Here is a 27,043-nt window from a genome sequence, read left to right as displayed (position 1 = left end):
GGAAGATATCCTCAAGCCGTTGTATCAGGAGTCGCGTCAGTACAATTGATAGTTATTACTGCTGATGCCTATGAAAGAAAGCCCACGTTTTACTGCCCCAAATAAGACAGACTGAGGAAGGAACAGGCAACTTCTCTTCACATTTATAACCCCCATAAGCAGTTGGCCTCCTGCTCCCCTGCCTTCCCAGCTATACTCCACCTCCCAATGCTATCAAATACTAACAGGAGATGGTACACATGCCTCCCGAGCTGACAAGAGTGTGTGGTATTTCAGCAGACTGTGTGAAGCTGCTGCTTTGTGCCTATTAAGGCCATAGATCAGACTAATTTAGACTACTGAGGCTTTTTTTCTCTCTCTTTAAATGCCTCAACATGCAACCCTGGCTTCATACTGCAGGTGACTCATCCATATACATGCTTGATAAACAGTTTTTAATCTCCTAATCTTTTTTCATCGTTGTTCTTTTTAACCCTCCTTCTGTGGCTTTCTATCCTTGACAGCGTAAGGAGGCCCACTATGCTATATATTCAAACAGCTTTCAAAAGATTATAGCAGCACACACAAACACATGCTCACATACCAATTTAGCAAAGCATATGTGCCCTTAATCCATCTGACAGTGGGACGTAAACAGGGCTGTCTTCAGTGTTTTTGGCCACAGAGCTGAGGTAATAAACATGGCTAGCCAACATAGCCTCTGCGTCTGAAAATCATGGCTTTAGCCGATTATATTTACAGTGTCCTCGTAGTTGCAAATAGCAGCCAAAGCCAGGCAGGAACTGGCTATTCTGACCATCGGTTTAACACCCACACACAGAGTATGTGAGGAGCACACATTTGAATAAGATGGCAAAACACCTTCACAAGGACAAGAACAGTTGTCGGTTTGTTAAGTTTTACAATAACAACTTCTTTAGTAAATTACATGAAACAAGATCCATTTACTGTAATAACTTGCCAGTTTGGGTGTTCCTGTGTTCTGAACCCGTCTGAGTAGTAGCTGAGAGGAATTTCAACAGATGGAAAAGATGACCTGTGGGAAGCTAGTAAATAATGATTCACCATACAGTAAGATGCTTTACTGTGAAAAAAGATGGGAATGCTATTAGTGAGTTAGCCTAGCTGGGGTATTTTTTGTCCAGGATATTGAAACGTTGAGGGGAACTGAAAGAGGTTCATGTTACTGAAATGGATGGGACTTAACTTAGCGGTAAGTGTCATCCATCTCAGCAACATGAACATGTCCAAATATTTTGGAGTTGAATGCTTATGAATCCAGAACTCCTCACAAATAAAGAAAATGTGCCTGGCCAGGACTGCTTTGGTTCAGTGAATGAAAGAGAACAGGTTCACATGGCTAAAGGTCAACGTTTGGCCTTTCTCTGGGCCAGCCTCTCTTAAAGTGATGGAGGGGTGGGAGCATATTTGAGTGTGTGTTGGCAGCTGCTGGGCCCTGTCAGGGGAGCGGAGGAGACGGGGCGCCTATCCTGACGGTGCTGATCCCAGATGTAAGAAGGAGACGAGGGGTGAGATCTAAGACCCCCAATACCGCCACAACCATGGAAATCCCTCTTAGACCACTGACCCCCATACCTCCTAACCAAGCTGCCAAACCCCCCTGACCTCTGACAGTGCCCCTGAGGCCCATGAGCCCTGACCAGGGGGTATTCATCCCTCCACCCAAGCTGCACTGACACCCTTCCTCCATTTTTCTCGGCCTTACTTTTTAAATGTCTGTTAATCCCTGTCTCTCATCCATTCTCCCTCACTCTCTGTCTCTCAGGCTGAAAGGGGGGTCAGTACAGGCAGCCCTGCTGGCTGGTCATGATGGTAACTGAAGCTTTGAAGTGAGGCGTGGCTCTAAAAGGTGTGCAGTCTTTTTGTATACTGCAAAACAGTTGGGCCCAGAAATATAATCAGGTATTGCTCTTCATGAATTATGTTTAGCATACTTAAACTAAGCCATACTTACACAGTGAGTGTATGAGTAACATTTTCAGTAATAAATGTCCCCATTGTTTCTGTTTTGTGAGCATTAAAGTTCTTCAAAGCTTCCAAGGAGTGCAAGCTTGTACTCTAAAGCTAATACAGTAAAACTGCTGGGAAAAAAAGCTTTTTTGAAACTTGTTGAATAAACAACAGGAATGCAAAAGCATAACCATTTCCAAAAACCTTTATTAAATAAAAAATTGTGAACTGCCATTTAACAAACATAATCACTCACTTGTATTGCGATTGAATGTAACAATATTTCTTGCAGTGAGGAGTTATTTCTTAGTTAGGCATATTCTGTGCTTCCTCATGTCAGTACTGAAGCAGTATTAGAGGATCCACAAAATGTTTTAATTGAATCAATGATTTTTTAACATCTCTCTCTCACACTATTTCTTTCTACATTATCCCTTTAAAGCTAATCAAAATTCAGCAAGTAATGAAGAAATAATTTTTCTCACGAAATGTTAATATTAAATAGCAATGACCATTTCTCCACATTTCATGACTTTAATTTTTAAAACCTCTGAGAGATTTCCATCAGCACATGTAGTCACTACTACTTCCCGTTCCTTTAGATGTGTTACTTGTTGGTCAACTTTGTATTGAAATGGACTTATCACAGTGAATACGGTTTTCCTTAACAAAACCCCAGGTGGAACCAAAAAAAACAACATCACCTGAGCGGGAAGTGACCGTCACTTTTTAGTTTCTTTTCTAACTAACTGGGATTAGCCATTAAAACGGATTTCTCAGTAATAGAAAAATGGGAATAACACAGCATGTAGAGAGAAAAAAATATACATGACATAGGATAACTATGTGAGAAAGAACACAAGGAAAGGGGCTAAAACTCCTAATTTCCATGCCTGTTGACTCTTTTGACTACCCCGGTCCTACTTTATGGCCGTCTCCTTTTTCTGTTCGGTGCCTTTTGCCTTCTGGATCTGGACAGAAATGGACTTCAGCGTTCGTCTGAGCTTTGGAGTCCTTTGGTTACCAGCCAAGCGTAGCGCTGTACCTGCAGCCATCTGTGAAGGGGCCGCCAGCAGCCACCCATCGCTCCGCTTCCCTTCCATGACTGAGAGGGTCCGGAGCCAGGAGTGGTGATGGGGCTGGCAGTGGCACTTAGTCCACATTGGCTAGTCATGGCAGAGCCCATAGCTGTGTCTTTGTTAATGAATATGAGTGCATGTACCCTAATAACGCCAACCTCAGTGCCCCAATCTTCCTGCTCAACTCAATCCATAGCTGCTCATTTCATTATCTGTTCAATCTCTATCCTCACCCTCCCACCCTGTCTCCGTCACTCGGAAGAAAAGAAAGTGTGGGGGTTACGAGAGGCTTGATTAAAACCTGCTAAAACATTTTTCATTCCTCGCTCATGTAATATGGAGGGACACGGTTTGGGACTTTTGTTTAAATGAAGTAGTTTTCAGCGCCAGAGTTTTCCTAACCATCCAGCTGTAGCACCTTACATCATTTGTCATCTTTGCGCCACATTCAGAGCTTTGTTTAACTTTCTTTGACCAGCTTCACCATGTGCATGTGCGATGGGACTTGTGAAGTTGAAAGGCCAAGTTAGCCAGCAGCTTCAGCTCTCTTCCAGTGGGTGCGATGTCGGGGGGGGGGGGGGGGCGGGATTGGATTATCAGGAACAATAGGATTAAGAACAGGGACAACGTATGCAACAAACAAGCTGGTGGTTAAGTGTGGGGGGTTAGTGATGGCAATAAAACAAGCTAGGGGGGACTGAGGCGGGAAGCAAAGTCTGAGGGCTTTTTGGGTGGGGGTCATGATTAAGGAGAACAAAAATGCTACAGTAGGCCTCTCCCACACACACACAAACATGGGGGCTTCCAATCTGGCCATCAGGCTGTTGCCGAAGTGTCACATGGGCACCATGTGCACTGGCCAATGGCCTCTCGGCTTATCAACAAACAGAGCGGGATGGAAGGGCAGATAAGAGATAGATGTGGGGGTGGGGCTGGGAACGCGGGGGTGGGAATTGGATGGGTCATTGGCGAGTGATGATTGCAAAGTGAGCATGCGATCTATGGCATGCGAATAAAATGCAGATTGTGCTCATTCTGCAGTGCATTATAATCCACTTGAATATACTGTATATAAGAAAATTATTTGAAACCTTGAGCATGTAAAGTGCCCTTTATGCTTAAGGAGTCCCTGTGTAATAATTGCTTAGCAGGCCGCAGTTAACAAAAGGCCTCATTCACCCTGTGCTGTGTTGAAAAGCAGTAAAATGTGAACCTTTGTCTGAACCGTGGCTCTCATAGCAGATCAAAGCATTGGATGTGTCATAAGGAGCAGAGATTCTCAGCACTTTTTCAACAGATGCTGCTCTCATCCTCACTGTAGAGCCGTTATTACTCTACTTTTAGCAAGAGGAGGTTATCTAGATGTAAGCGGGACACTCATTTATTTCTCCCACGATGATCCTTAAAATACAAGGTGGACATTTTTTTAAGTTAATGTGGCAACCTGCTGAGAGAAGGAAAATTGTTTCCAAATTGCTACTAATCCATTTAGGGAACAAATTACACATTTAACAGTCAAAGACTAAAACACAGGGGTTGCTGGTTTTAACGGTGTTCATTCCAGACTCAAGGGCACTATGATGGGTTTACATGTAGAGCTGCATTTTGAATTATTGTTTTGCCTTTTTAATGAGAAAATTGTAGAACATGCTGTATTGTTTCCCTCAAATATGAGGTCTTCCAGCTTTGCTATGTTTTGTATTCTATTGTTTATTGTATTCTATTGGTTTTGGACTGAAAAAATATGTCCTTAATATACTTCTAAGGACATCCTTGGACTTTGAGAAATTGGGATGCACATTTTTCTGACATTTTATAAAACAAATTGATTATGATTAGTATAGATTGATCTTGAAAGGAACCCAATGATTAATTATATAAGCAATAAAAGTTATTGTTAGTTGCAGGCCTAAATATTTGCAAATCATAAAAAAAAACCTTTATATTACAGGCCAGAAAGTAAAGCAACAAGACGCCTGCTACACTGGTTTCCCCTTAACAGAGCCTGGAGTCGTTATACAGCTAGTCAGAGCCAGAGGCAGCTGTTCCACACAAGCTGACACCAAACACAGTGTGAAACAACAGTGCAGGGGGAAAAAAGGCCTTCACACATGCATGACAACCAACACGGAAATGCCTTGTGTAAGCAGTCTACAGAGTAGAGGCTCCATCTCAGCTAGCCTCCCCCTTACCCTCCGATAAAAAACAACTAATGTCAGCAACTGATGTGGTATCCCGCTTCAAGGACTTCAGAGCCCAGCTTTCAGAGTCGTTTCCGAGAGAGGTCTGAACCATATGGCAGAAGCACTAAAACAGGAGGCTTCCTGAATGAAGAGAAAAGGAGAATTGCAAAGTCCCCTCGCATCTCAATTGAATTTCCTTCAAGCTAAAATAAAGAAGAAAAAAGAAGTCAGAGAATGATGTGCTGGAGTACTGGAGGCAGTTTCACTCCAGAGAAATTTGCTGAAAGTAGAATATGAAAAGTTGAGCCTGTTGGAATAGCTGGGAAGTATCCTGCTAATATTCAAGGCTGGGCCTCCTGTGTCAGACTGGCCTCTACTAACCTGTCATTTCAGTTCAGTCTGACGTCCCCCCTTCCCACCCCTCATCTGTTTCCACACCCTCAGATCCCACCTGTGAACTATTTCAGCACATCAGAGAGCTCACATATCCCATCGTCTTCTTCTGAGAGCTACACACACACACCTCATCTTGCACAAAACTTGCATTCTATCTCACCCCAAAGCCTCAGCTTCTTCTACTAAATGCTTCAACAAATCAATAGCACAAAGTATCCCCGAACACTGGATTTCGCTTTCCTTTCCAGATAGGAAGCTTTGAATAATGCAAAAGCAATACTTGTAAAGACAGCTTATCCATTTTCATAATCCTGCGGAGGAACCACCTTCAAAACAACAAGTCATGAGGTGATGTATAGGGTCAACAAACAGATCAAAACGGCTGCTGAGTGACGGTGAAAAACAAGAGATATACATTCACAATGGTACAAGGATTTGAGTGATGACTGCTCTTTCCTGTGAGCTGTTTAACTATCATCCCTCAAACTGTTTAACTATCCTCCCTCTGCAGGCTTTCCCTCTCTCCGTTGTGGACAGTGAAGAGCTAAACACACCACCCTGCTTGTCATAACGTTAAGAAAGAAAGACCCTCCTCGGTTCCCCTGACTCTGCCATGGGGCGCGGCCCCCCAAAGGCCCCCAGGGTTCTTCCTGCAATTCTAATCAAAGTTTAAAAAAGCTGCAACCTTGGAGTCCAAGCCTGGGTCGTGGCCTGTGAGGAAGATATCAATCAAGCGGGTCCAAACAAGCATGAGAGGGAAGCGGGAGGGAGACAGAGAGGGCAGTTTCCGAGAAAGTAGTCTGTCCTCAGAGGAGGAACTTCCTCTCAAACATGGGCAGGGCACACTACCCATACCTGGAAACCATGGTAATTCAAAGTTGCATTAACACATAATGGCTGTGTGGATAGATAAAACATTAATCTGCCTGTGATGCTGCAGTGTCTGTCAACACTATCATCATCATCAGCCACTGAGTCATACTCTGTCCATTTTTCCAGCTGTGAATGAATGAATCCTCTCTGGAATATACCGGTTGACCTGCGAGAGGCAAATTAAGTTACCTCCCTGCCTGTTGCCCAGCTCTGCAGCTGTCTAATCCTCTTGCAGGCCTGCCCTACAAATGGGTAGAAAGCACGTGTGTGGGGACGCAGAGAGAGACAAATGCACACATGCACGCAGACTGCACAACCAATATCTAGCCAGGGAAGAGAGCAGGCGGGCGGACAGGCAGGGTTTGGCGGTGTGTGAATATTAGCTTTTCCACAGCTGGGGGCTGCTGGACCTGCTCCGTTCATCCGACATCCATCAAGGTGTCAGTTTGGGTTATGAGAGCGGGCTCCCAGGGTGATCACAACGCGCACTGCTTGCCAGCAGGCCCTCCTGATGGCCTTCTGTCTGGGCCGAGAGGACCAAAGGCAAACACCAAAAAAAAAGAGAAAAAAAAACCGAACATGGACACAACCGTGACTATCAGCTTCTAAACATTCCTGAAAGTCTCGACCTTGTTAAGACAAATAATTCCTACTAATGTGAAATCAAGTTAAGCAAACATATGTCTACTGTAAAGTGTTTTTCCTCAACAATCTCAACTGTTAACCATCAAAGGAAGCAGTTCATCATATAGATTTAAGTTATTAGTTGCCCTGTAGCCCAGGGTGAGTAATCACCATAATAGCCCGTCTAATTCTACTTTATGCAGGGCCCCCCCGAACCCATTTTCCATAGGAGACTTTGGTCATTTCCATGACTGCTCTACATAACAGGCCTCTCCAACACTGAGGAGGACAGGCAAGGTAATTAATTCCCCCTGCCGCCTCTTTCTCTTCCCTTCTCCTCCTCTGCGTGGCGAGGGGGGAAAGCCGGGGAATGTAATTTACACTAATTACCTTTTTGCATAGGAGTCTCATTTCAACTTTCCTTTTCATGTTGAAATGCCTGTCGTCTCAAGCTATGCCTGTAGGCTTCAACACCCCTGATGAAAAATCACCAAAATGTTCCTATCGTGACATGACATGACTTCAGTGAGGAGTCTGTAGTAACCTCAAAATAATGTATCCTCTACAGCAGCACATTTAATAACCTCAACTTTCATATTAGAGCATACTTCTGTGTGGGATATGTGTATGCCACTTTAAAATGAGTAGTATCACTTTTCAATAGTTCTTAATTCTCAGTAGTAGTTTTAATAGAAGAAAAGGGCTTCCCTTTTACACCAGCAGAGGGACTACAGAGTAGACGAGAAAATATCAAACATTGGGTTGCTCTAAAATAAATATTAGAAACATAAGGGGTCATCATTTGTTTTGTATTAGTCCTCAGTTTGCATTAGCTTGTGATCAGCACGTAAACCTCTGCTATCTTTATAAATATTGTTACAGAGGACCTGTCTTATTGTACGTCAGTTAAGCATCACTACGGGTTTCAGGAGGTATATTTCTGAATGAAACATTACTACAGCGGAATTAAAGCAACATAACGCAATGTTATATACTAATAGTCAGTTTTGATCCCACAATTAATTATATTAGTGTCAAATGGGAAGTAGCATTTATCCTATCCACTGTGCCGAAGATCATGCACGGATTATAGTGGCAATTTTTTAACATGTATAACCAACCTTGCAACGGCATTGCAAAGTAAACAAATTGTTTGTTTGTGTTACACTCTCTTAAAATAGAAGAAACACAAAACCTGTATGACAACAAACAATTTAGGGAAGCATGCAGGGTAGCATTTTTTCAATTGGATTAGTCACAGCTACAATGCTGCAGCGATATCGAATACACGCTTGGATTTAAGCTTGCCTCATGTTTCCCGGAATAACAATTAAAAAAACATCTTAAATCACAGATGCAATGAACGATCTAAAAGTCAGTCGGTGTTAATAACCCACACAGCAAAAATACTCCGCGGTGGATCCGCCCCGGAGTTCATCCTCCGGAGGTCGTCCTCCGGAACGGATCCGCCAAACTGATCCGTATCGGCGTCCACTTGCACGCCGCGTATCATCCGCCGCGGAGGCGTTGCGCGGACCCAAAAAGGACCCGTATATCACCCGTAACGGATCCGCGCTCAAAAGCTCACCTCCGTAACGGGCACGGTTCGGACCCGCGACATCCGAGACGGACTCATTTCGTGTCCGCGTACTGCATCCGTCACGGACCCACTATTTTGTATCAGCTACGGACCCATTCCGGACTCATAAATGTTCCGGGCCGGGACCGTTTTGGATCCGTGTTAATGAACTTACTTTCTTATTAAGGGTAATCCTAATAAACTAAACCAGTTAAGCATTTGTTTCAAACAGGCTTTGTATTACATTCTAATTTGGCAGAAAACACACTTGTCTTGAACTGCAAAAGCCACATTTTAGGCTAATAGCCTACAAAAAAATAACCCGACAAATGATAACTGTTGTATTTAATGTATTGTATTTAATGTTTGTTGATCTCTTTCGCCTTCCTGGTGGCCCGATCCCCAGCTAAATTAAACCAACGTATGGCGTGCTTGCTGATGTCTTCGTCCATTGCAGACTTGCAGGCAATTGGGTTTTTCCTCACGGCACCTGTAATCAGACAGAATTCATGTTTGTGACGGAACATTTCAATCGCACATTGGCCTATATGACGATGCGACACTGGAAAACCCAAGCAAACAAAATATTTACGGCTGACTAGGTGGGGTTCGACAACAATAGGCTATAACAAATATATCCAAGCCTAGAAAGTCTCCGAGCAGTGTAGAGTAATATGCAGAGACCACTCGATAGTAGAACTATGAGTACTATCCTAGTTAACAAGCAGTCATTTTAACCGGATAGTCAATATAAATAAACCTTGTTGCGATAGAACACGTTCTCTTCATATAGAACGAGCGCTTTTTATGCGTGTTCGCAAGGGGAAAATAGTCCAATCAATCTAATGCAAAAACGGCTAAACAGAGAAAAATGTAGGCCTAATAGTAAAGGTTCATACTGACTATTAAATACCTATGCATGATATATTACAAATATTCCGATTGATATAAAGTAGGGCCTGTGTTTTTTTTCAAGGTTAAAGAATCACAGTTAGAATAGAAATAGAATAGTTGATCACAGTTTAAAATGTTATCCTATTCACCTATCTCCTATGTCTCCCAATGGAAAATTAATTTGAAATCTCCAACTTTGACCTTGAAAAAAGTAGGCCTATGTTTACATTTTTAAATATCTTGGTCAGTAGAGGACAGTGTTCAGTGTCCAGTAAATGGCTGGAACAAGCCAGGTGCCTAGTAGGCCAGGTGCTGGATTGATACTTCTGAAGCCAGACTATCCACCACTAGATAGGACGGTTATTGATAAAGGGTGGGGTTATCGATAAGGGTTCCAAGACGTTATTTATTTTTAGTCAGAGCTGAGCAGATTGAATAGGGGAAAGCCGTGCTGAATTTTAGAGTGTAACTTTATTTAGTTTAGTGATTAGCAGTGTTTATTATTTTCTTGGGGGACACCTCCTTTTCCCCCACATTTCAGACTGTGAGATGGCAGGAAATAAACGAAGACGATTCATTTTGTCTGCTGCCTCCTTCATCCTTTTGAAGTGGCTACCGCTCAGCGCTACAGTATTCTATAATGTTGTGGGCAGCATTCTAGACAAAACAAAAGCACAATACTGCTCAAATTCAATGATATACCCTGACTGCACATGCAAAATGCTCAAATTCCATGACTTTCCATGACTGGAAAAACCTCTATTGAATTTCCAGGACCTCTACTGATATTCCAGGACGGGTGGGAACCCTGATATAAATGCATGGAAAACAAACTAATTAGAAAAGCTGTGAATTGTGGATAGGTACTTTGTGGCTGTGTTTGAACAACTACTTACAGAAAAGAAGAGGCCTAATGGCCATCCGGCTGAAAGCCCTCTTTGAATTCACCCCCTTCCAGTTTATCTGGTGGGCCACAGCAACCCCGAATATTCGACCAAGGATGTTCCAGGTTATCCTCTTCAGGTCCTGGCCTCCGATTATCGATAAAGAAGATATCTAAAAGGCATAGAGTAGACACTTACGATTCACATTTTCTTATGGACGATCTATAGGAACTTATTGGCTCCATGCAAAAAAAAAAAAAAACTCACAATTTGCTGTCGAGTGGAGGCATTGGCCTGGTCTTTAAGTAGATCTTCAAAGGCATCTACTGCCTGTAGGTCCTCCAGGGGAAATTGAACGTTGGAAATCTCAGGTCCTGTCATCTCTGGCGTGGGGCAATTTTGGCGGCTTGCCAGGAAATCCAATTTAGCCAGAATCTGCTCGTTCTGGTGAACGATTTTCTGGAGCAGCGTCAATTTCTGGACCTCAAACGCTATTGAAAAACATGTAACATTTCTGTTATGGCACTGTATTCTCTTCTTCGAAACACTGAATGGAATATTGGTGTAATTTCAATGCAGTGTATATAATACCATATCATGTTTTACTGTTTAAGTCATTACTATTATTATTGCATTCATTGTGTATGTGGGCCATCTGCAGTACATAATTAAATCAATCTTGCAAGCCAAAAAACACACCATGGGCCAGATTTGGCTCATAGGCCTGAGTTTGCAATTTCTGAGTGACCTAGTAACCCTTTAATGTATCAGGTATTGCTCACCAGAGCAGGGGGCATCATGGTTCATTCCTCCATGCCTTGCTACGCTGGATCTTGGCGCTTCAGGAGGTGGTGAGAGTGCGGGTGCTGGTGCTGTTCCTGAGCGTTGGTGAAAATGGCAGTGTAAAAGAAGAGAATACAGTGCCATTAAAATGGTGTTCTTGTGCTAACCGTGGCTGATAAAACAAATGTGCTTCCATATTTAATAATTCAGAAATCAGTTCCTACCATGAGTCATCCTCTGCTTCGAAGCAGTTCCTCGGATGATAGGGGAGCTTTGAAGCTGGGACACACCTGCACCATGGCAATGGAGAGAAATTTGACATGTTAATATTTGGAAATGGTTTAGTGATTAGTGATCCTATTTAAGAAAATTAAAAAAGCTATGGACATGTCCCCTGCACCATAAAGACCAATGCCTGACGTTTTCTTGCGTTATATATTCTAAAGGAAATGAGAATTTACTATACTCATACCATTAAAATAATGGAATACCCATACTGTTTAACCCCTTGCGTAGGGTGCTAAAACCTGACTGTCCACAAAATTGTATTGACCAAGTCTTACTCTATTACTTAAGGCACCCTGCAATGTCATAGTAATGTTGTTATGATGTAGTTGAGCATTTCCAGCAAAGTGTGAACAGGCCCACTGGCAGGCACATCTACACTAAGAGGCCACGTAATGCAGTAAAACTGCTTACTATGTGGACCAACTGTAATACACATTTGAAACACACCTTGGGCCAGATTTGGCTCATAGGCCTGCAGTTTGCAATTCCTGAGTGACCTAGTAACCCTTTAATGTATCAGGTATTGCTCACCAGAGCAGGGGGCATCATGGTTTATTCCTCCATGCCTTGCTACGCTGGATCTTGGCGCTTCAGGAGGTGGTGAGAGTGCGGGTGCTGGTGCTGTTCCTGAGCGTTGGTGAAAATGGCAGTGTAAAAGAAGAGAATACAGTGCCATTAAAATGGTGTTTCTTGTGCTAACCGTGGCTGATAAAACAAATGTGCTTCCATATTTAATAATTCAGAAATCAGTTCTTACCATGAGTCATCCTCTGCTTCGAAGCAGTTCCTCGGATGATAGGGGAGCTTTGAAGCTGGGACACACCTGCACCATGGCAATGGAGAGAAATTTGACATGTTAATATTTGAAAATGTAATTGCATGAAATCTTGCATAACGCAGGTGTATTCTGTTCATTTAGTATAGATTGACCAGGATATATCCTCCTTCATAACAAAACTATATTCATCAGCACTAACATTGTAATATTACCTCTATATGTTTTCACACATTTTATATGTTGCTGATTGTGTACTGTAAGTTGCTTTGTATAAAAAAGTTTGTCGCTTTGGATAATTGTTCAATATTATGCCAGACATCAGTCTTCACCTGGAGAGTTTACATTACCTTCAGGTGCCCCCATGTCCTCATCGCTGGAGGTGTCATCTCCAAAACGATGGCTGTTAAGTAAGCATATAATTACTGTTATATTAGTATACCTGGTCTCTTGACAATATTATTCCTGCTGTTACCTGCACATAGAAGCTGTGCAGGAAACCTTGAACTTTTGAACAAGGCAAATCTCACTTACACTGCCCTCCTAGGACGCTTAGATGGCAGACATGTCTCCAGCTCTGCATCCGTCTGCAGCTCGGAAGTGTTGCAGCCTTCCCCATAGGACCCGAGCATCGCCTCAGCATCCTTATAGTGGGCTAGAAGGAAATATTTACATTATACAGCTGTACAGAGGATTGATATACAGTAATATGCAACAGAGCACCCCTCTGAAATGTCAGGAAAAGCTCATTGTAAAAAAATGTATTTTCCTACAGAGATGCATAGTAGAACACTTGAGTGTAATCCTAAGAGCATTAAACAGCCCTCCATTGACCTGAAACTTACATACTGCAATTCATTATTGTGAACGTCAATAACAGCAGTATAAAATGTTTCAGAAATCACATGAAATCTTTTAGGAACATGGATTTTACCACAGCTTTTGATGACCCGCATATCGTATTGGAGCCAGTTTGGCTCTGGCTCCTCACAGTTAGCCACAGCTCTTTTAATTCGGTCAGAGCTTTTGAAACTTGGCCAGGACACCTCCCCATCGTCACACCAGCTGTCTGGCACCACAGCGATGTCGTTCGTGGCGGTGAAGGAGATGAGGTTGAAAGGCATACTACATATAGGCAGAAAGAAAAAATAATCACCAAAAAGTAATAGCATGGAGCTCAGGTCATGACAACAAGCAAGTCTTAGCAGTCACGGTCAATCACATGATTGTTCACGGATTTTATGTTATAAGATATCAGGATACAGGATTTGAAGTATGATAACATAGAATGTATTACTAACTGATATGTGTAATAGCATTTCATCACTCAAAGTGGTTCGCGGGTTTAGCTAGCTCATGGCTAGCTAGCATTCTTGCTAAACACAGGCGGCTACAAGATAGACGGTGGTCACTTCTTGTATAGCACCGATGTATAACGGTATTATAACACTAGCTTTGAATTATTTGTGTAACAACTATCTAGCCCCTATAACTTATCGGCCATCTGTGTAATACAGACTAGTCTATCTAGCCATATGATAGTGGCAATTCACCCGCACCATTGCGAACAGTTCTGTTCTACCCATTCAGGGAAATCTGGAAATCTGTTTTACATAACTTACACCGTTTTCCTATAATTGTATTCCAAGTCATAAGCAAGTTTGACAATATCCATATAATGAAAATTATATAGGGACGATCTACTTTTATGTAACAATATAATAAATGTAAAAATCAATACTTACTTTGCGAGCTCAAAATTATGCTGTGCTGGCCGTGCGTCCGTTGGAATGATGGCGCGTCCGCGTCTGCGTATCCGATACGGGTGTGTCGCGGAGCCGCATTTTGACAGTAGAGGCAGAAGGACTTTGGTAGAGGCGCGTCCGTGTTTGTGAATCAGATTTGGATCCGGTCATGATCCGCGTTTTGACAGTAGAATGTGCGGCGGCGCGCGGTGGCGACGCTGATCCGCCAAGCGGAACCAAAACGAATGTGACAGTAACGCGGATGTGATGACTTGAAAGCGGATCCGTATCGGAGTCCTCTGCTGTGTGGGAATGGTGTGGATTAATCGGAAATAAGGGAATGACATAGGCGAGACTCGCAACGATCGACCTTCTTTCATTCCTTCTTTAAGCAGAGCTATAATATAAACAGGAACAAACATTAGGGACAAAACAACATTTACAACATGTACACAGCTTTATGTTACAAACATGATTGTTTTTTTTACCTTATTTAGGAGCTTTTACTGCTTTATCAACGCTATTTTAACGGACACAGCTCGGGTCTGGCAGCTCAATCTGAGTATTTACTCATATTCTTTAACTAAGATTATCAGCAGTAATGCACCGACCAGCAGGGAACATGACAGCCTAGGGAAGGTTTGGATAATATAATGTAAATAGAGGTTTAACATTTTGACTGAAAGGGGACAGGGTGCATTGCATCTCTCTCTCTCTGTATCAGCCGCAATTGTATCACAATTGATACAGTAGGCTCAGTGACAGAGCTCCGCACAGGGGGGAAAACAGCACATTTTCAAAAGCATCTTACCTTCGTATACAGGGGCCATCGGTGCAAGGATTTCTGTTATTCATGGCAGAAAAATAAAGCGAGATTTCAGATCAAAACTCAATGAAAATCTGCCATCTTGAAACAGTGATGAGAGAGTCGCCGCGGTCTCCTGCATTACTGGCCCAGTTCATTAGTGAGGAAAATGCTCATAATTCATATCCAGGCGTTTCCAAAAGGTACGGTCCGACGCGAGGGGAGCGACAGAGGACAGGCTGTGCAATGGAGAGCCAGCTGCGTTGTGTTTGTGGAGGCTCAGATGATGAGCCGCAGACGATGACAGGTTTACTTCAGCTATTGTGCGACATGTCTGTGGAGTGAGGAGTCTCTGCAAAAGTTGCAGTGGTCAGAGCGCAGCGAGTTTGGTGTACAGTCAGGCAGTCGAGTGTCGAGCGAGTCGATACAGGCAACGAGCAGACGCATCAGTCTGGACTACAAAACAAATAGGATAACCATCATTATCAAAATCATTATTTACAGAGAGATGGCATCACAAAAATAGGAATAATGAGCTACGATGTGTAGCCTTTAATAAAGGAAGAACATTACGAATAAAGGGAGCTTTAGAAGATTGACTTTAACAGGTTTTAATATAGAGGCAGTTCAGAGTGATTAACAGAAAGCAAAACGTATATATTTAAATAAAACAAAATATACAAAACAATAATACACAACATGAAAAAAAAAGATACAAAATAAATGGATTTATAATGTGGTATTGTTGCAAAATTTATAAATTACTTAACTACTACTAACTTCTACTAACTAAACTACTTAAGTAGTAAAATTGTGTTTTTCCTTAATTGTATTTTATTGTTTTGTGGATGTGGAATGTGTGTTAGTTTGTTTTATTTTTGTTAATTTTTTTAGTTGGACTTGTACACAGAATGAAAACAATACAAATAATACTGTAACTATAACTACTGCAATTTATATAAAAAATACAAATGTATTCATAACAATTTATAGAATAATATAAATAAAATTACACTTTATTAAAATATAATGTACGCATAAAATACAAAACAAAGCTTTTAACATTAAAGCATATAATCTTAACAATTTAGATAAAACATTCAAATCAAAAAGCAGGATCGCATAATCACGCTACTTAATGTTCCGTGCTGTAATTATTATTTGGACATTTAACAGCTGTCGGCATTATTCCCAGCCGTGCAAAGTGCATCGTTGTTGGATGATTCTTCGGCTGTTTGCTCATGTCTGCGAGGCTGAAGCGCTCCCACAGTAGGCTGCTACAGTATGACGACATGAGGTCTGCACAGAATGAACTGGAGCGGAAACGGATTACATAGGCTCACACAATTGTGAATAATCTGTCATTTACCAGCGACCCTAAAATGCACTTACAGCAAATATGTGCACCAAACCTCTAAATTAAACATGTCGATTTAGACATGTGGGCGGCTGTTAATATAGCAGTGCATTAGAGCAGCAGAGCTATTTCATCCTATAGCCTACTAAAGTGCACTAAGCTGAAAACAAATTTGAAAGCTATATGGAAGTGATCTGATGTCACCCTTGTAGGATAAAATAATCACATGTTTTATCACAAAGTCACATGTTCTCTCTGTGAAAAAACAATCAGTAATGCTCTATCTTCAGCACATACTGCATGTTGTAAGCCATGCAGCTTTGCAATGAGTTATGCAATTACTCCTTTGGTTTAAGTATGTGACACACAGCCTGCACATGCACCATATATACAGTATATATATATACACACAGCTGACCACTGCACTTCTAAGTGGTGATGTAAATGCAGGAAAGGACATAAACGGAGGTCTAAGAGGCCCACAGGGTCTGCAGACTTGTATTTGTTTGGCATTAAAACACCCAAGTAATGCAAGTCTCCCATCAGCAGTGCATTGTTTATTCATGTGACTTACTTAACAAAAGCTACTATGTTCCTAAAGAGTCTTGCTGTGTATATGCTGTGGTGAAACGCTCAATACTGAAAGAATGCGGAAAATGAATGAGACATAATATTGGAAAAAAGTAGCAGCCCACTAAATACTTACAATACTCTGAATATACAGTATTGATACATAACAATATGTTTGGATCCTAAATTATTACTTAAAGTGTAAATCTGTCTTTATTTCCATCTAAGTTTTTGTTTTTTTTCATGAATTTAGCATGTTAAATTTGCCAAACATTTTTCGTAGCTTCATTGAGGCCTAAGGATAAACCAACAAACAAGTTGTGCAGCGCCTTAGTGGGGATTGCGATGATAAGAAAAAATGCTTCTGCTTCTAAATTGCTGGTTCTTCATCAGGGCAAATGCAGGTGCCAGTCTCTTGTTCAAGGGAGTATGTAAGGGACCCCCCCAGGACAAACAGCCAGTTTGAAAACCCTGAAATAGAGAAATGATACAAACTATTCTCCTGATTCCTGCTAATCTGATCAGAAACGTTTGATTTAATGTGTGTACAGAAATGACCAAATAAATGTTGTAGCTATTGTGCCTCCCTTTGGCTTTTAAGTCCAATTATAAAACAGGCAAATGAAGCGTCTCCTTCCCCTATTCTCATGTATCCCTAAATAATCTGAGCATCCGTTGTTTTAAAGAACTAGGATTTTTTTGGTTATTTACCCTTCATTCTTATTCAAATTTATTTACTATGATGAAATGAATTGCCTGTATCTCAACAAAAATGTTTCACTTGAGGAATAAATCTATGATTATGTCAACAAGATGCAACCGTTTATTAATCCATTGCTTACATCCAATTTAGGACAATCAGTGTCATTTTCAAAACGTCCGCACAAAGCAATCATGGCCTGAAGTTTCATTACACCCAGTCAGGGGTGTTTAACATTGTGCGTGACAGACCAACAGATGATGACATGTTGAACAGACAGACAGATATACAGGCAGATGGGCAAGGGTAATTACGATGGATTAATGGATCTCCCTACCCCCAAGTTCATCGTGTAGGACAAATGTGAGTCACAGACCAGGACTACAAATCCCAGTGTGACAATAACACACATGTTGATGCATGTGGATATATCCTACTTAATATTGAAAAAGGTGAAATAATAATAATTAAGTGATAACTGGTTTAAAGGAAAAGCTAGACAGAGAATGATAAGGATATTTTAAGATTTTCCAATAATTATAGGTAAATAGAATGTACTTATATTTGCACATTTTCATTCATCTTATGAAAACGTGCTGTCAGTCTGTCCATTCTGGTAAATGAATTTTGCAAAGAGGGAATTTCTTCATGCTCGCGCAACATCCACTTAGACTAAAGGATACACTGATTAGATGTTGGTGGTCAAAGGTCACCACAAAAAAACACATTTTGTCCATAATGCTAGAGTTCATATGCTAATTATGACATTTTCATGCAAAGGTCTAAAATTATTGAAGTGATAACATTTGGTCACATAAACTGCAATCCTGTAATTCTGGTCTATAATATTTAGGAATAAAAACACAGTTATGATGCTCCCGACAGTACAGGATGTTCAATTACAATAGGGCCCCGGGCCTATAGGTCCACCACCAGTACTAACTGGTTCTTTAGTCATAGTGTACACATCATACTTTGAGACATGTCTCTTTCCTACGCCACTTGTTTGGACTTGATGGTTTTGCCAGTTACCAAAAAATAGTTGCAAATTTGACTTTATACTTACATTATAACAGTTTTGAGCAATTGAACATATGGCTGGATATACACTTTTTTTACGGCATCAAATATCAAATCCAGAGGGCTAACATAATGAGTGTACACCTGAACCTGTATCTGAATGTTTTTGGTTTACATGTCATCCCAGTTCACCTGTTTGTTTACAGTCTCTGTTATGTGATACCTTATTCTCTGGGTGACTATAAACTGTAATTTATTAAACATACACAGCAGATAGTATTGAACCACTGTAATTACAGAGTGTATTTACTCACCACTGACTTCTACTAGATGTAGATGCTCCTGATTGTGTTGACACAGGACGGAGTACAGCCTGCAGAGTTAGAGGACACACACGTTCTAAGTTTAAACAGGAGTAAAGTGTGGTTCGAGTGTGGTTGCGTCAAGGGTACACAAAAGAAAATGCCTGAACTTTTCAAGCATGAAATGAAAATAAATATTTAAGAATGACTATCACACAGCAGTTGCCTATACTTGTGCGTCTTATACTACTTATACCACTCTTTCATTATCTCCTCTGCCTCGTAATTGTTTAGGTCCATCTTTTATCCAAAAGTGGGTTACGTAGGTGGTCCTTTATAAATAAATACCTTCCCATCTCTCATTATGCTCATTTAGGGTGCATGTGTACTCCTTTGAAAGCTCACTTAAAGGGAAGTCGACGAAAGCAAACATCTTGTGTTTTCCTTCTGCCCCCTCCTGTGTCGGTGGAAAACATGCTCAGTTGTTATTGACCTTATGACCTCTTGTATAGTGCTGAAATCGCCTCTGTGCTGATTCAGATCCTTAACTATTACTGCAGGATACTCCACTACTTAGTCCCGCAGGTCCAATTATTACCTCATACATGTTAGAATCAGGGGTGTTTCTTCTTGAGCGGGCATGGATGACATCATTGACTCTTAAATTGACATTTCCATGGGAAAATCACTTTTTCCCATCTAGTTTGAGAGGGTAAAAAAGAGGCCTGGATAGAAAACATCCCTGTTTGGTTCATGGCACAACCAATCTGTTTTCATATGGGACATCAAAAATTGACTAGCATGAGTAACTAAAGACTTTAAGAGATAATTACATTAGGTAATAAAAGAGGCAGGACATCTTTTATCGGTTGACCAATCACAGCAGAGCCGACCAGCTAACCAATCAGAGCAGACTGGGTTCTGGTTTCAGACACAGGGTGAAAAGAGGAGCTGCAACACAGGCAGTATGAGAAAAATAAAGAGCTTTTTGAACATCAAAGCATGTGAACATGTCACAGTAGAGACACAAAATACAAATATTAACCTGAAAATTAGTTTAATAGCGACCCTTTAAAAGTGAATGTAACTAAATTACAAAAGAACATAGCAAGCATCCAAATGGGCTATGTGGTCACTTTAATATAAGATTATTATCATTGATACAGCAACATATAAGATGCATGTAGGCTTTTAATGTTGTGGTTGGCTGAAAGGAAGTTGATTTTATTATTTTTTGTAAACTGTTGGGTGGTTAAATTTACTATATAGCAATGCACTGTATATTATATACTCATAGATTTGTTTTAGAAGTAAAGAGTTCAACATTTGAGATGTAGTGGAGTAGAAGGTATACATTTGAATAATATTAAAAAGAATAGAACTAATACCTCAAAATTGTAGATTAAGTTGCTTTCCACCACCATCTGTGTCAGCCTTTTATATATCCATGTTCGCAGTTGTTTGGATAGTTGTTTTGTATTTGATTTCATAAGCTTATGGCACAAAACTTTATTCATTTAATCAATTTCCTCTCAATAACACATCAACCTTCAAGATGAACTCAGTACATACCAGAATATACATTACAGCATACTGTATAAAAGACCTGATAGATGAGGAAATAAAGCTTACAAAGAGGAACTACGACTGCAAGACAAGAAGGCATTCTGAGTTGTCAAATGAATGACAAATCTCCTGCTTTAAAGCTGTGTTTTCTTTTGTGCAAAATGAGTGTTTTGTGGTTTTTGTTGGTCTGTACGAGCGTGCTGTTTTTCCTGCCTGCGAGAATTGGTGGTTTACCAGGCATCTCAGCAGAGTAAACTGAATTTGGATTCTTCTGAAAGTGATTCTGGCATTGACTACCTTTTTGATTGAGCTACGCTACTTTTTTAACAACAAACAAGCCGCATGAATTACAACCCAAAGCTGTAAATGATTACCCAGTATGCTTCACACGCACCCATGCATACATTTCTGTTTTCAACCATCAAGCTGTTTGTCATGCCTTATAAAATACAGAACACACTGAATAGCTTCTCTTTTAGTTTTATTATTTTTGATCTCTCAGCAGTATGTTTCTCGCAATATCTTTTCTCTGTTGCAACGTCCTGTCTCGTGCCTGCTTGTGTATTACTGGTTCTGCTGCTCACTGTGGATGTTCCTGGGTGGTTTATCATTGACACAGTGTTCCTGAGGGTGGGAGGGAAACGGCCTCCTGGGGTCACAGTGAAGAAAAGGGTAAGGGCTCTTTCAGGCCAATATGTAGTGACAGATAATAGACAAGTTGCCTTGGAAACCAAGCAACTAATCTGCATGAGACAAAGCATTGTTGTAGTCCAAAAGAAAATCTGTAGAAGAAATGTGTTCATCTCAAGTAAGAGGTATGATCCCTAGTTATTACTAATACATTTCAAACATAATAGCTGTCATCATGTATTCATTATAGAGCCATCCTTCAACATGTTGACAAATATTAGGATCTTTTAGTTTTTTCTTATTTATTTTATTTACACCCTGATTTTCTTGTTTTTTCTATCCAGATGCCATCAATCTGCAGTTACATGTATTATAATTCCCATGTATGCAGCAGTGTTTTAACAGTAATATTTTTCTCTGCTTCTGCCTTAATCAAATGCTGCTTGTGCGCCACTCAGGGGTGTTTCCTCCATTATATAGCCTGTAATTGATTTCTAAATGTAATTCCATGTCAGGGCCAGTGGGCCGTCCACGTCAATCAAACTCTCCTTCCTCTTTCTGGCACTTTAAACCGCCAAATAAATAAGGTCGACCTTGAGATGGCTTAGAAAAAGACCAGCTAAAGGTGGTTACTACTCTTTCCATGGTCTGAGTTAGATTTTAATGGGCACTGCTGGTCAGATGATGTTTAAATCACCTTGCTGAAGCAGGTCAAGCCAGACAAAAACAGATAGAATATTGTTAGCTTGTCAAAACGGTGCAGCTTCATGACCAGATGTGACTTCATGACGACATGAATGATGTATTGGACACAAGTGGAATTCCAACTCAATGACGAAACACAAGCATCACAGTGGAAATGAACAGATACTCTTTTGGCTACAGGAGGAAAGAGTACAAGTATTAACAGACATTCCACTGTAAGTCACAACTTATACAACATCTGACTGTGGCTAGAGGGTAAATGTCCACTGATAAAATGCAAAGTTGTCAGATACATTGTAAAAAACTAGTGTGGTAAACTTAAAGGGGTATATTTAACTAATAAAGGTGAGTTTACGTATATTATTGGCAGTCCCAGACAGAGTATACAGTCCTTTTGTGTTTTCTATGGTTCTGGAGCTTTGTGAATCATCAGGGTCACCAAATTCAGTTGAGTCAGTATAGGACCTGAGAGACTGAATTTGAAAGGTTAAGGTATTAACTAGTCTGGTAAGGCCTAAGGTAAGATTTTATGTTTCATTATGGTAATCATAGGATCGTTCTAAAATCAGGATATCTCAGCCTCTGGACTTTTTTTTTTTTTTGAAGAGATAACTAAAAGAAGAACCACACCTCTTTTGGTTGTTATTTATGTACTTATGCCAGTTTGATGATTTTAAAGAGTTAGTTTGTTTTCAGGTCAAATAAATATTTATTAAGTCATATTTTAACATTAAAAACAAAGCTTTTGAGGTGAATATCCTACAACTGTAGGTAACACCATACGTATCTCATATCCTACTATTCCCCTAATCTGTTTCATACAAGCCATCGACTTAATGGAAGAGCAAAATCAGAGCCTCTGTCCACCGCATTTAACAAAGGGAAACATAAAGTGAAGACAACACATATCGGCATCTGCTCGGCTCATTGGCTTCTCTTCCACTGCACATTATGTGTGTGGGTTTAACCATTTTTTTACCTATCTGGTTTTGACCACCGAAAATGAAATTGAATCTGCGTGCTGGCGGGGGGTTTCAAGGAAAATACAGGGTTTTAAGTCAGAGGGGTAATCAGTATAGACTGACCTAAGCCAACACCACTGCATCTGAAATAAAGTCTTTACAAAGTTAAATAGGTTTCTAAACATATCAGGCAGAATTAGCATGTAACCGGCCTGGCACAATCGATCACACAAGTGAAAAAAGGGAAAGACTGAATGCAGCTCTTTTTTGTGCTACAACAAGCAGAGGGCCTGCCATGTATGGTGTACCTTAAAGAGACACACCAGGTTTCACCTCCTCTATTGTGGGATAAACATTAACCACTTAAGGCGTAGCACTTTCCTTTAGTGTGAATGCTTTTGAAGCAGCTTACACCACTGCTAAAGGTCTCCTTTTCATTAAGAAGTTTCATAATGTCTTCCATTCCACATAGGCACATAAAATGCATGCACAGGCACACATATGCATGCACAGATTGAAAAAGAGAAACCGCGTACAGAACATGTAAATTCCTGTGTGTTTGTGAGGCAGCAGCTGCTGAGGATGTTATGTAACCTGCTATCAATATACATGAAGATTTACATGCTATAGAACACTGAAGATGTGGATACAAGCGTTCATTGCAGCTGTGCCCCCAACACTAAAAATGACAGGGTTCAAGGAAAGTTGAAGTCCAGAGACAATCTCAGAATTACGCCCACACTTTCAACTTCACTCCTCAGCAAAATAAACTTAAGGTTGTGTCCTTGAAACACAGCCATATATGTGGTTGCTCAAGTGCTGTAGGCCTATGCACGGCCATTTCTTTAATGTCTGGCATGCTGAAAAGCATAAGTCGTACATGTCCTGGGAAATCAAAAAAGACCCCCTCGTTAAACATGTCTCTCCTCTTCTATTTCCCCAAGATGAATGCCCTCCCCATCTAAAGGAAAAGCCACCCAGAATTGTTAATGATCGCTATCTTTGAATGCCTTGACTGTGAGCTCAAGCAGTTTAGCACACAAACAGAAAGCGGTAGGACATGTGTTTTAACAGCAAGTAGAAAACATTTCCTTCCCCTGGTGCCGTGGGTTCAGCAGAGTGTGTTCCAGAGTGTGGCAGGCAGACTGGGTTTCACACTGCTCTGCTGGGCAGGGTTGAACCTCGAGTGAACTCAGCCATGTTGAAGGCAGAGCAATGACTGAATGACTGATTGACTGACCCCTCCCCTTGCGGCCTCAGACAGTCTCAGTCAGATTTGGAGAGAGATTGCAGCTCCTACGTCTGTATTGGAGATCACAGGTTAGAGTGACACCTGCTGGAGTCTGCAGAAAAAATAAATGGGCAATCTTGCCAAAGCATAATGGTTTTGATAGATTAATATTGAAGCCTCACCACATGTGTTGAATGGGGAATAATAAGATGGTTTACACAGGGATTTAAAAGATTTGAAGTTGCATTGGTCAATTTTGGGCTATCTACACTTTTCTGCTTATTTGCATCTGCAGATTTCTCATAAAGTCACAAAAGTTAGTCTTCTTAGATACTGCCTCATTACTATATTAAAACATAACATTTCAGACAACTTCTAACACACAAGTTTTACTACTACTCACTATTTAAACATGTTTGTAGTGATACAAATATCCCAAATGTATTCTGTAAATACATCTGACTCTAATATATAAACAAAATGAAACAAGAATTTTGAACCCGACTATCCAATGTTTAGATTTCTGTTTTGGAAATGTATGCAAATGACCACATATTTCAGTGGTTTCAGGGTGATCTATTAATATTTTTTGTAACTCTATTCACCTGTACTGTTTTTGTATCTTAGACACCTGGGATGTAAAGAAAGCTGGCACAAAGCCCTGCCTGCAGTTCTGGATGTTCCTCATGCCCCAGATAACCTTACATAAAAATACATATCCTGTTTCACTAAGAGGGGGAGGCATTTGTTGGTCCAAAAATAGAAAAAGGGAGGTAAGCTTTTACAGCTCATGGCCACAGTGTACGGTTTGGCCAGCATGCCACATGCTCCCACACTGAGTCCTAACATTGAGGAAGCTGATAGCATGATGAATGTTGTCTGAAATGCAATGCCTCATGGCATAACTGCCATCATAATCCTCTCTCATCTCCCCTCCTCTCCACTCTTCTCCTCTCCTATAACATGTTCTAATGGTAGCTAATCACTTAAGCTCTGCAGTATGCTGTGAAACTAAAGCAAGTGTCGACCTCCGGGTCTGAAAAGTGAAGCCAATGAAGAGATGCCCTAAAGCCTTGATGCCATCATCATGGGGCTTACAATTACCAAAGAGAATGCAAAAAGAAGTTCAATTATATAAAAGTCTATAAGAAAATTGTCATACTTTTCAACTGATTTACTATTAAGTAAAATCACGCTCCCATTTATAGTGAAAAAGATGATATAAAAGGATATGCTCAAGGGTGTGTTAACCTTGTGTTGGACAGCACATTACTAGTGTTGTCTGGTTTTGTGCGTTGTTGTATTTAAGAACTCCGACCCCAAAACGGTTTGTTTTAACATCATGAATGGTAACTGTTACCTTGTTATTGCCTAAAAATGCCTTATTAAGCTTGTGTGACTTCATGTTGCAAAATACCAAAATGGCGACAGGCAAAATGCCAACCTCTAGGCTTAAACTTTAGTCCACAAAGCAACTGTTGACGTCACAGTGACGACATCCACTTTTATACAGTCTATTAACTGAAGTCGGTCCATTCAGGCTCCAATGGTTCCAAGTGGAACTGATGACATATTCTCATATGATCTCACAACATGTGAGCTTCAAACTGTTTTACTGCTCCAAATGACCCCTTTTGCTCATGGACAAAGTGAGTCACGAGTCGGAAAACAAAAGTGATGCTGACCTTTTTCTGCCGGAATGCAGGAATTAGTTGTCATCAGAGTTATGAAAGAGTGGCAATAAGATTCAGTGCAGTCACAATGTTGTGTTTTCTGGCAGAAAAAAAACACCAAAGTTTAAATTAGATTGCATAATCCTCTGCAGACTTTATGAGAAAGACTCTCCAGCTAAAATTAAGATAAAGTTACAAAATGTGACCTCACAGTAGCAATGTGCAAGAGGTCTTTTCCTGTTTTTCCAGAGGATGCTTCTCCCGCTGGGAACAGGCAGCTGGATGCATCCGTAGGGCAACTGCTAAGTCCTTGGTGGTGATAAAACGTTCAATGTCCTGTCCAGATTGTTCAGGAATGTTGGAGAGGAGCTCAATGATCCATATGTTCTTTACCACATGGCGCAGCTATCTTGACTCCTCAGATCACATCCAAACCAATGTATTTCATTAGAGCTGGCTGCACACACTGTCTGTGGGGGATTAAGTCTATAAATCACAGCTGAGTTGCTTATTGAAATCAGCAGCCGCTTTGTGCAAAGATATTCCCCCACAAATCTTAATCGACTGATTGTCGACATAAACACAGTTTGGTGGGGGGGGAAACAAAACATGACCATAAGAAACAGCTATGGTTTTTCATTAAATGGGATTAATATTAGCTTGATATATCTAGCTTGGTTAAGAGAGAAAGCTTGTCTATAGGCTTCATGCTAATATCTGAAAGGGCTATTTCAATTTTACCCCTTCAGAATCTTTCCTTTTGATGTTTTTCCAGACCAATGGGTGAAGCAGCTAGGAGAAACATGTGCTACTAAGCTAACGTACAAATTCAAACTGAATGCTGTTTGATATTTATAAAATAATATGTGCAATTTCTATAGTTTTCTCTTCAAAGAGTCACACCTCACTTCTTCGTCTACTTAGTAGTGAAATAGTAGAACACTGGGATTGTCCAATTCTATCCACTTTTACTTAGGCTAACTATAACATAATCACATATGCTTTTAGAAAACCGGTTCTGTCCAAATGAAGACTTCTTCCAGTGTGTCAGATGGAACATTCAAAGTACCAACATCTTCATAAATTGCATAATGCACTGTTTTTCAAATGACACAATTGTTGATAGAATTACAACAACAAAACTTCATGTAGATTTCATGGTAAAAAAATAAAAAATAAGACTGGATTTGCCCGCAGTGCCAAATGAAAGCAACCTGCATAAAAAAAGCTGCACTTGCACTGAAAATAGCCAGTGAACATACATCACGATGCATAACAGTAACTCAAGGAGACAGGGTTGCTATAGCACTGACAAATATTCTGTGGTCTGTTTACACACAGGCTTCATACAATCAGCAGGCTGATAATCAAGGAATTATTTCAGAATAATAAGGAAACATTCAGTACTTCCTCTAATTATTCCTTTCACGTTAGATTTGAAGCATTGA

The 27,043-nt window shown here is 40.6% G+C and overlaps 2 protein-coding genes and 1 long non-coding RNA gene across 5 annotated transcripts in view; all 3 read right to left on the bottom strand.

The window, feature by feature from the left end:
* Positions 1-15,259, bottom strand: part of hipk2 (homeodomain interacting protein kinase 2) — a 77,799-nt gene extending 62,540 nt beyond the window's left edge. For all 3 annotated transcript variants that reach the window (XM_063901402.1, XM_063901420.1, XM_063901412.1), the window contains exon 1: positions 14,886-15,259. In XM_063901402.1, coding sequence (XP_063757472.1) covers positions 14,886-14,904 — 19 coding nt within the window. In that variant the 5' untranslated portion in view covers positions 14,905-15,259. The remainder of the gene's footprint in view (positions 1-14,885) is intronic.
* On the bottom strand, positions 8,507-14,241 carry LOC134876483 (uncharacterized). Its single transcript, XM_063901432.1, has 11 exons — positions 14,075-14,241; positions 13,264-13,454; positions 12,864-12,984; positions 12,680-12,732; positions 12,312-12,377; positions 12,086-12,181; positions 11,491-11,556; positions 11,266-11,361; positions 10,751-10,974; positions 10,496-10,655; positions 8,507-9,195 (listed from the first exon to the last, which is right to left on the bottom strand). The coding sequence occupies exons 2-11, from the start codon at positions 13,451-13,453 to the stop codon at positions 9,065-9,067; spliced, it is 1,203 nt and encodes a 400-aa protein (XP_063757502.1). The 5' UTR covers position 13,454; positions 14,075-14,241; the 3' UTR covers positions 8,507-9,064.
* Positions 15,260-15,505: 246 nt separating the features above from the next.
* On the bottom strand, positions 15,506-26,695 carry LOC134874514 (uncharacterized). Its single transcript, XR_010167081.1, has 4 exons — positions 25,807-26,695; positions 25,608-25,695; positions 18,841-23,993; positions 15,506-17,277 (listed from the first exon to the last, which is right to left on the bottom strand). It is a non-coding gene; the product is annotated as an uncharacterized LOC134874514 (long non-coding RNA).
* Between the last annotated feature and the right edge of the window lie 348 nt (positions 26,696-27,043).

This window comes from Eleginops maclovinus, chromosome 2 (assembly GCF_036324505.1).
Source record: "Eleginops maclovinus isolate JMC-PN-2008 ecotype Puerto Natales chromosome 2, JC_Emac_rtc_rv5, whole genome shotgun sequence".
Classification (NCBI taxonomy): Eukaryota; Metazoa; Chordata; class Actinopteri; order Perciformes; family Eleginopidae; genus Eleginops; species Eleginops maclovinus.
Note: the sequence above shows the minus strand (reverse complement) of the source record. Positions and strands in the feature narration are given on the sequence as shown.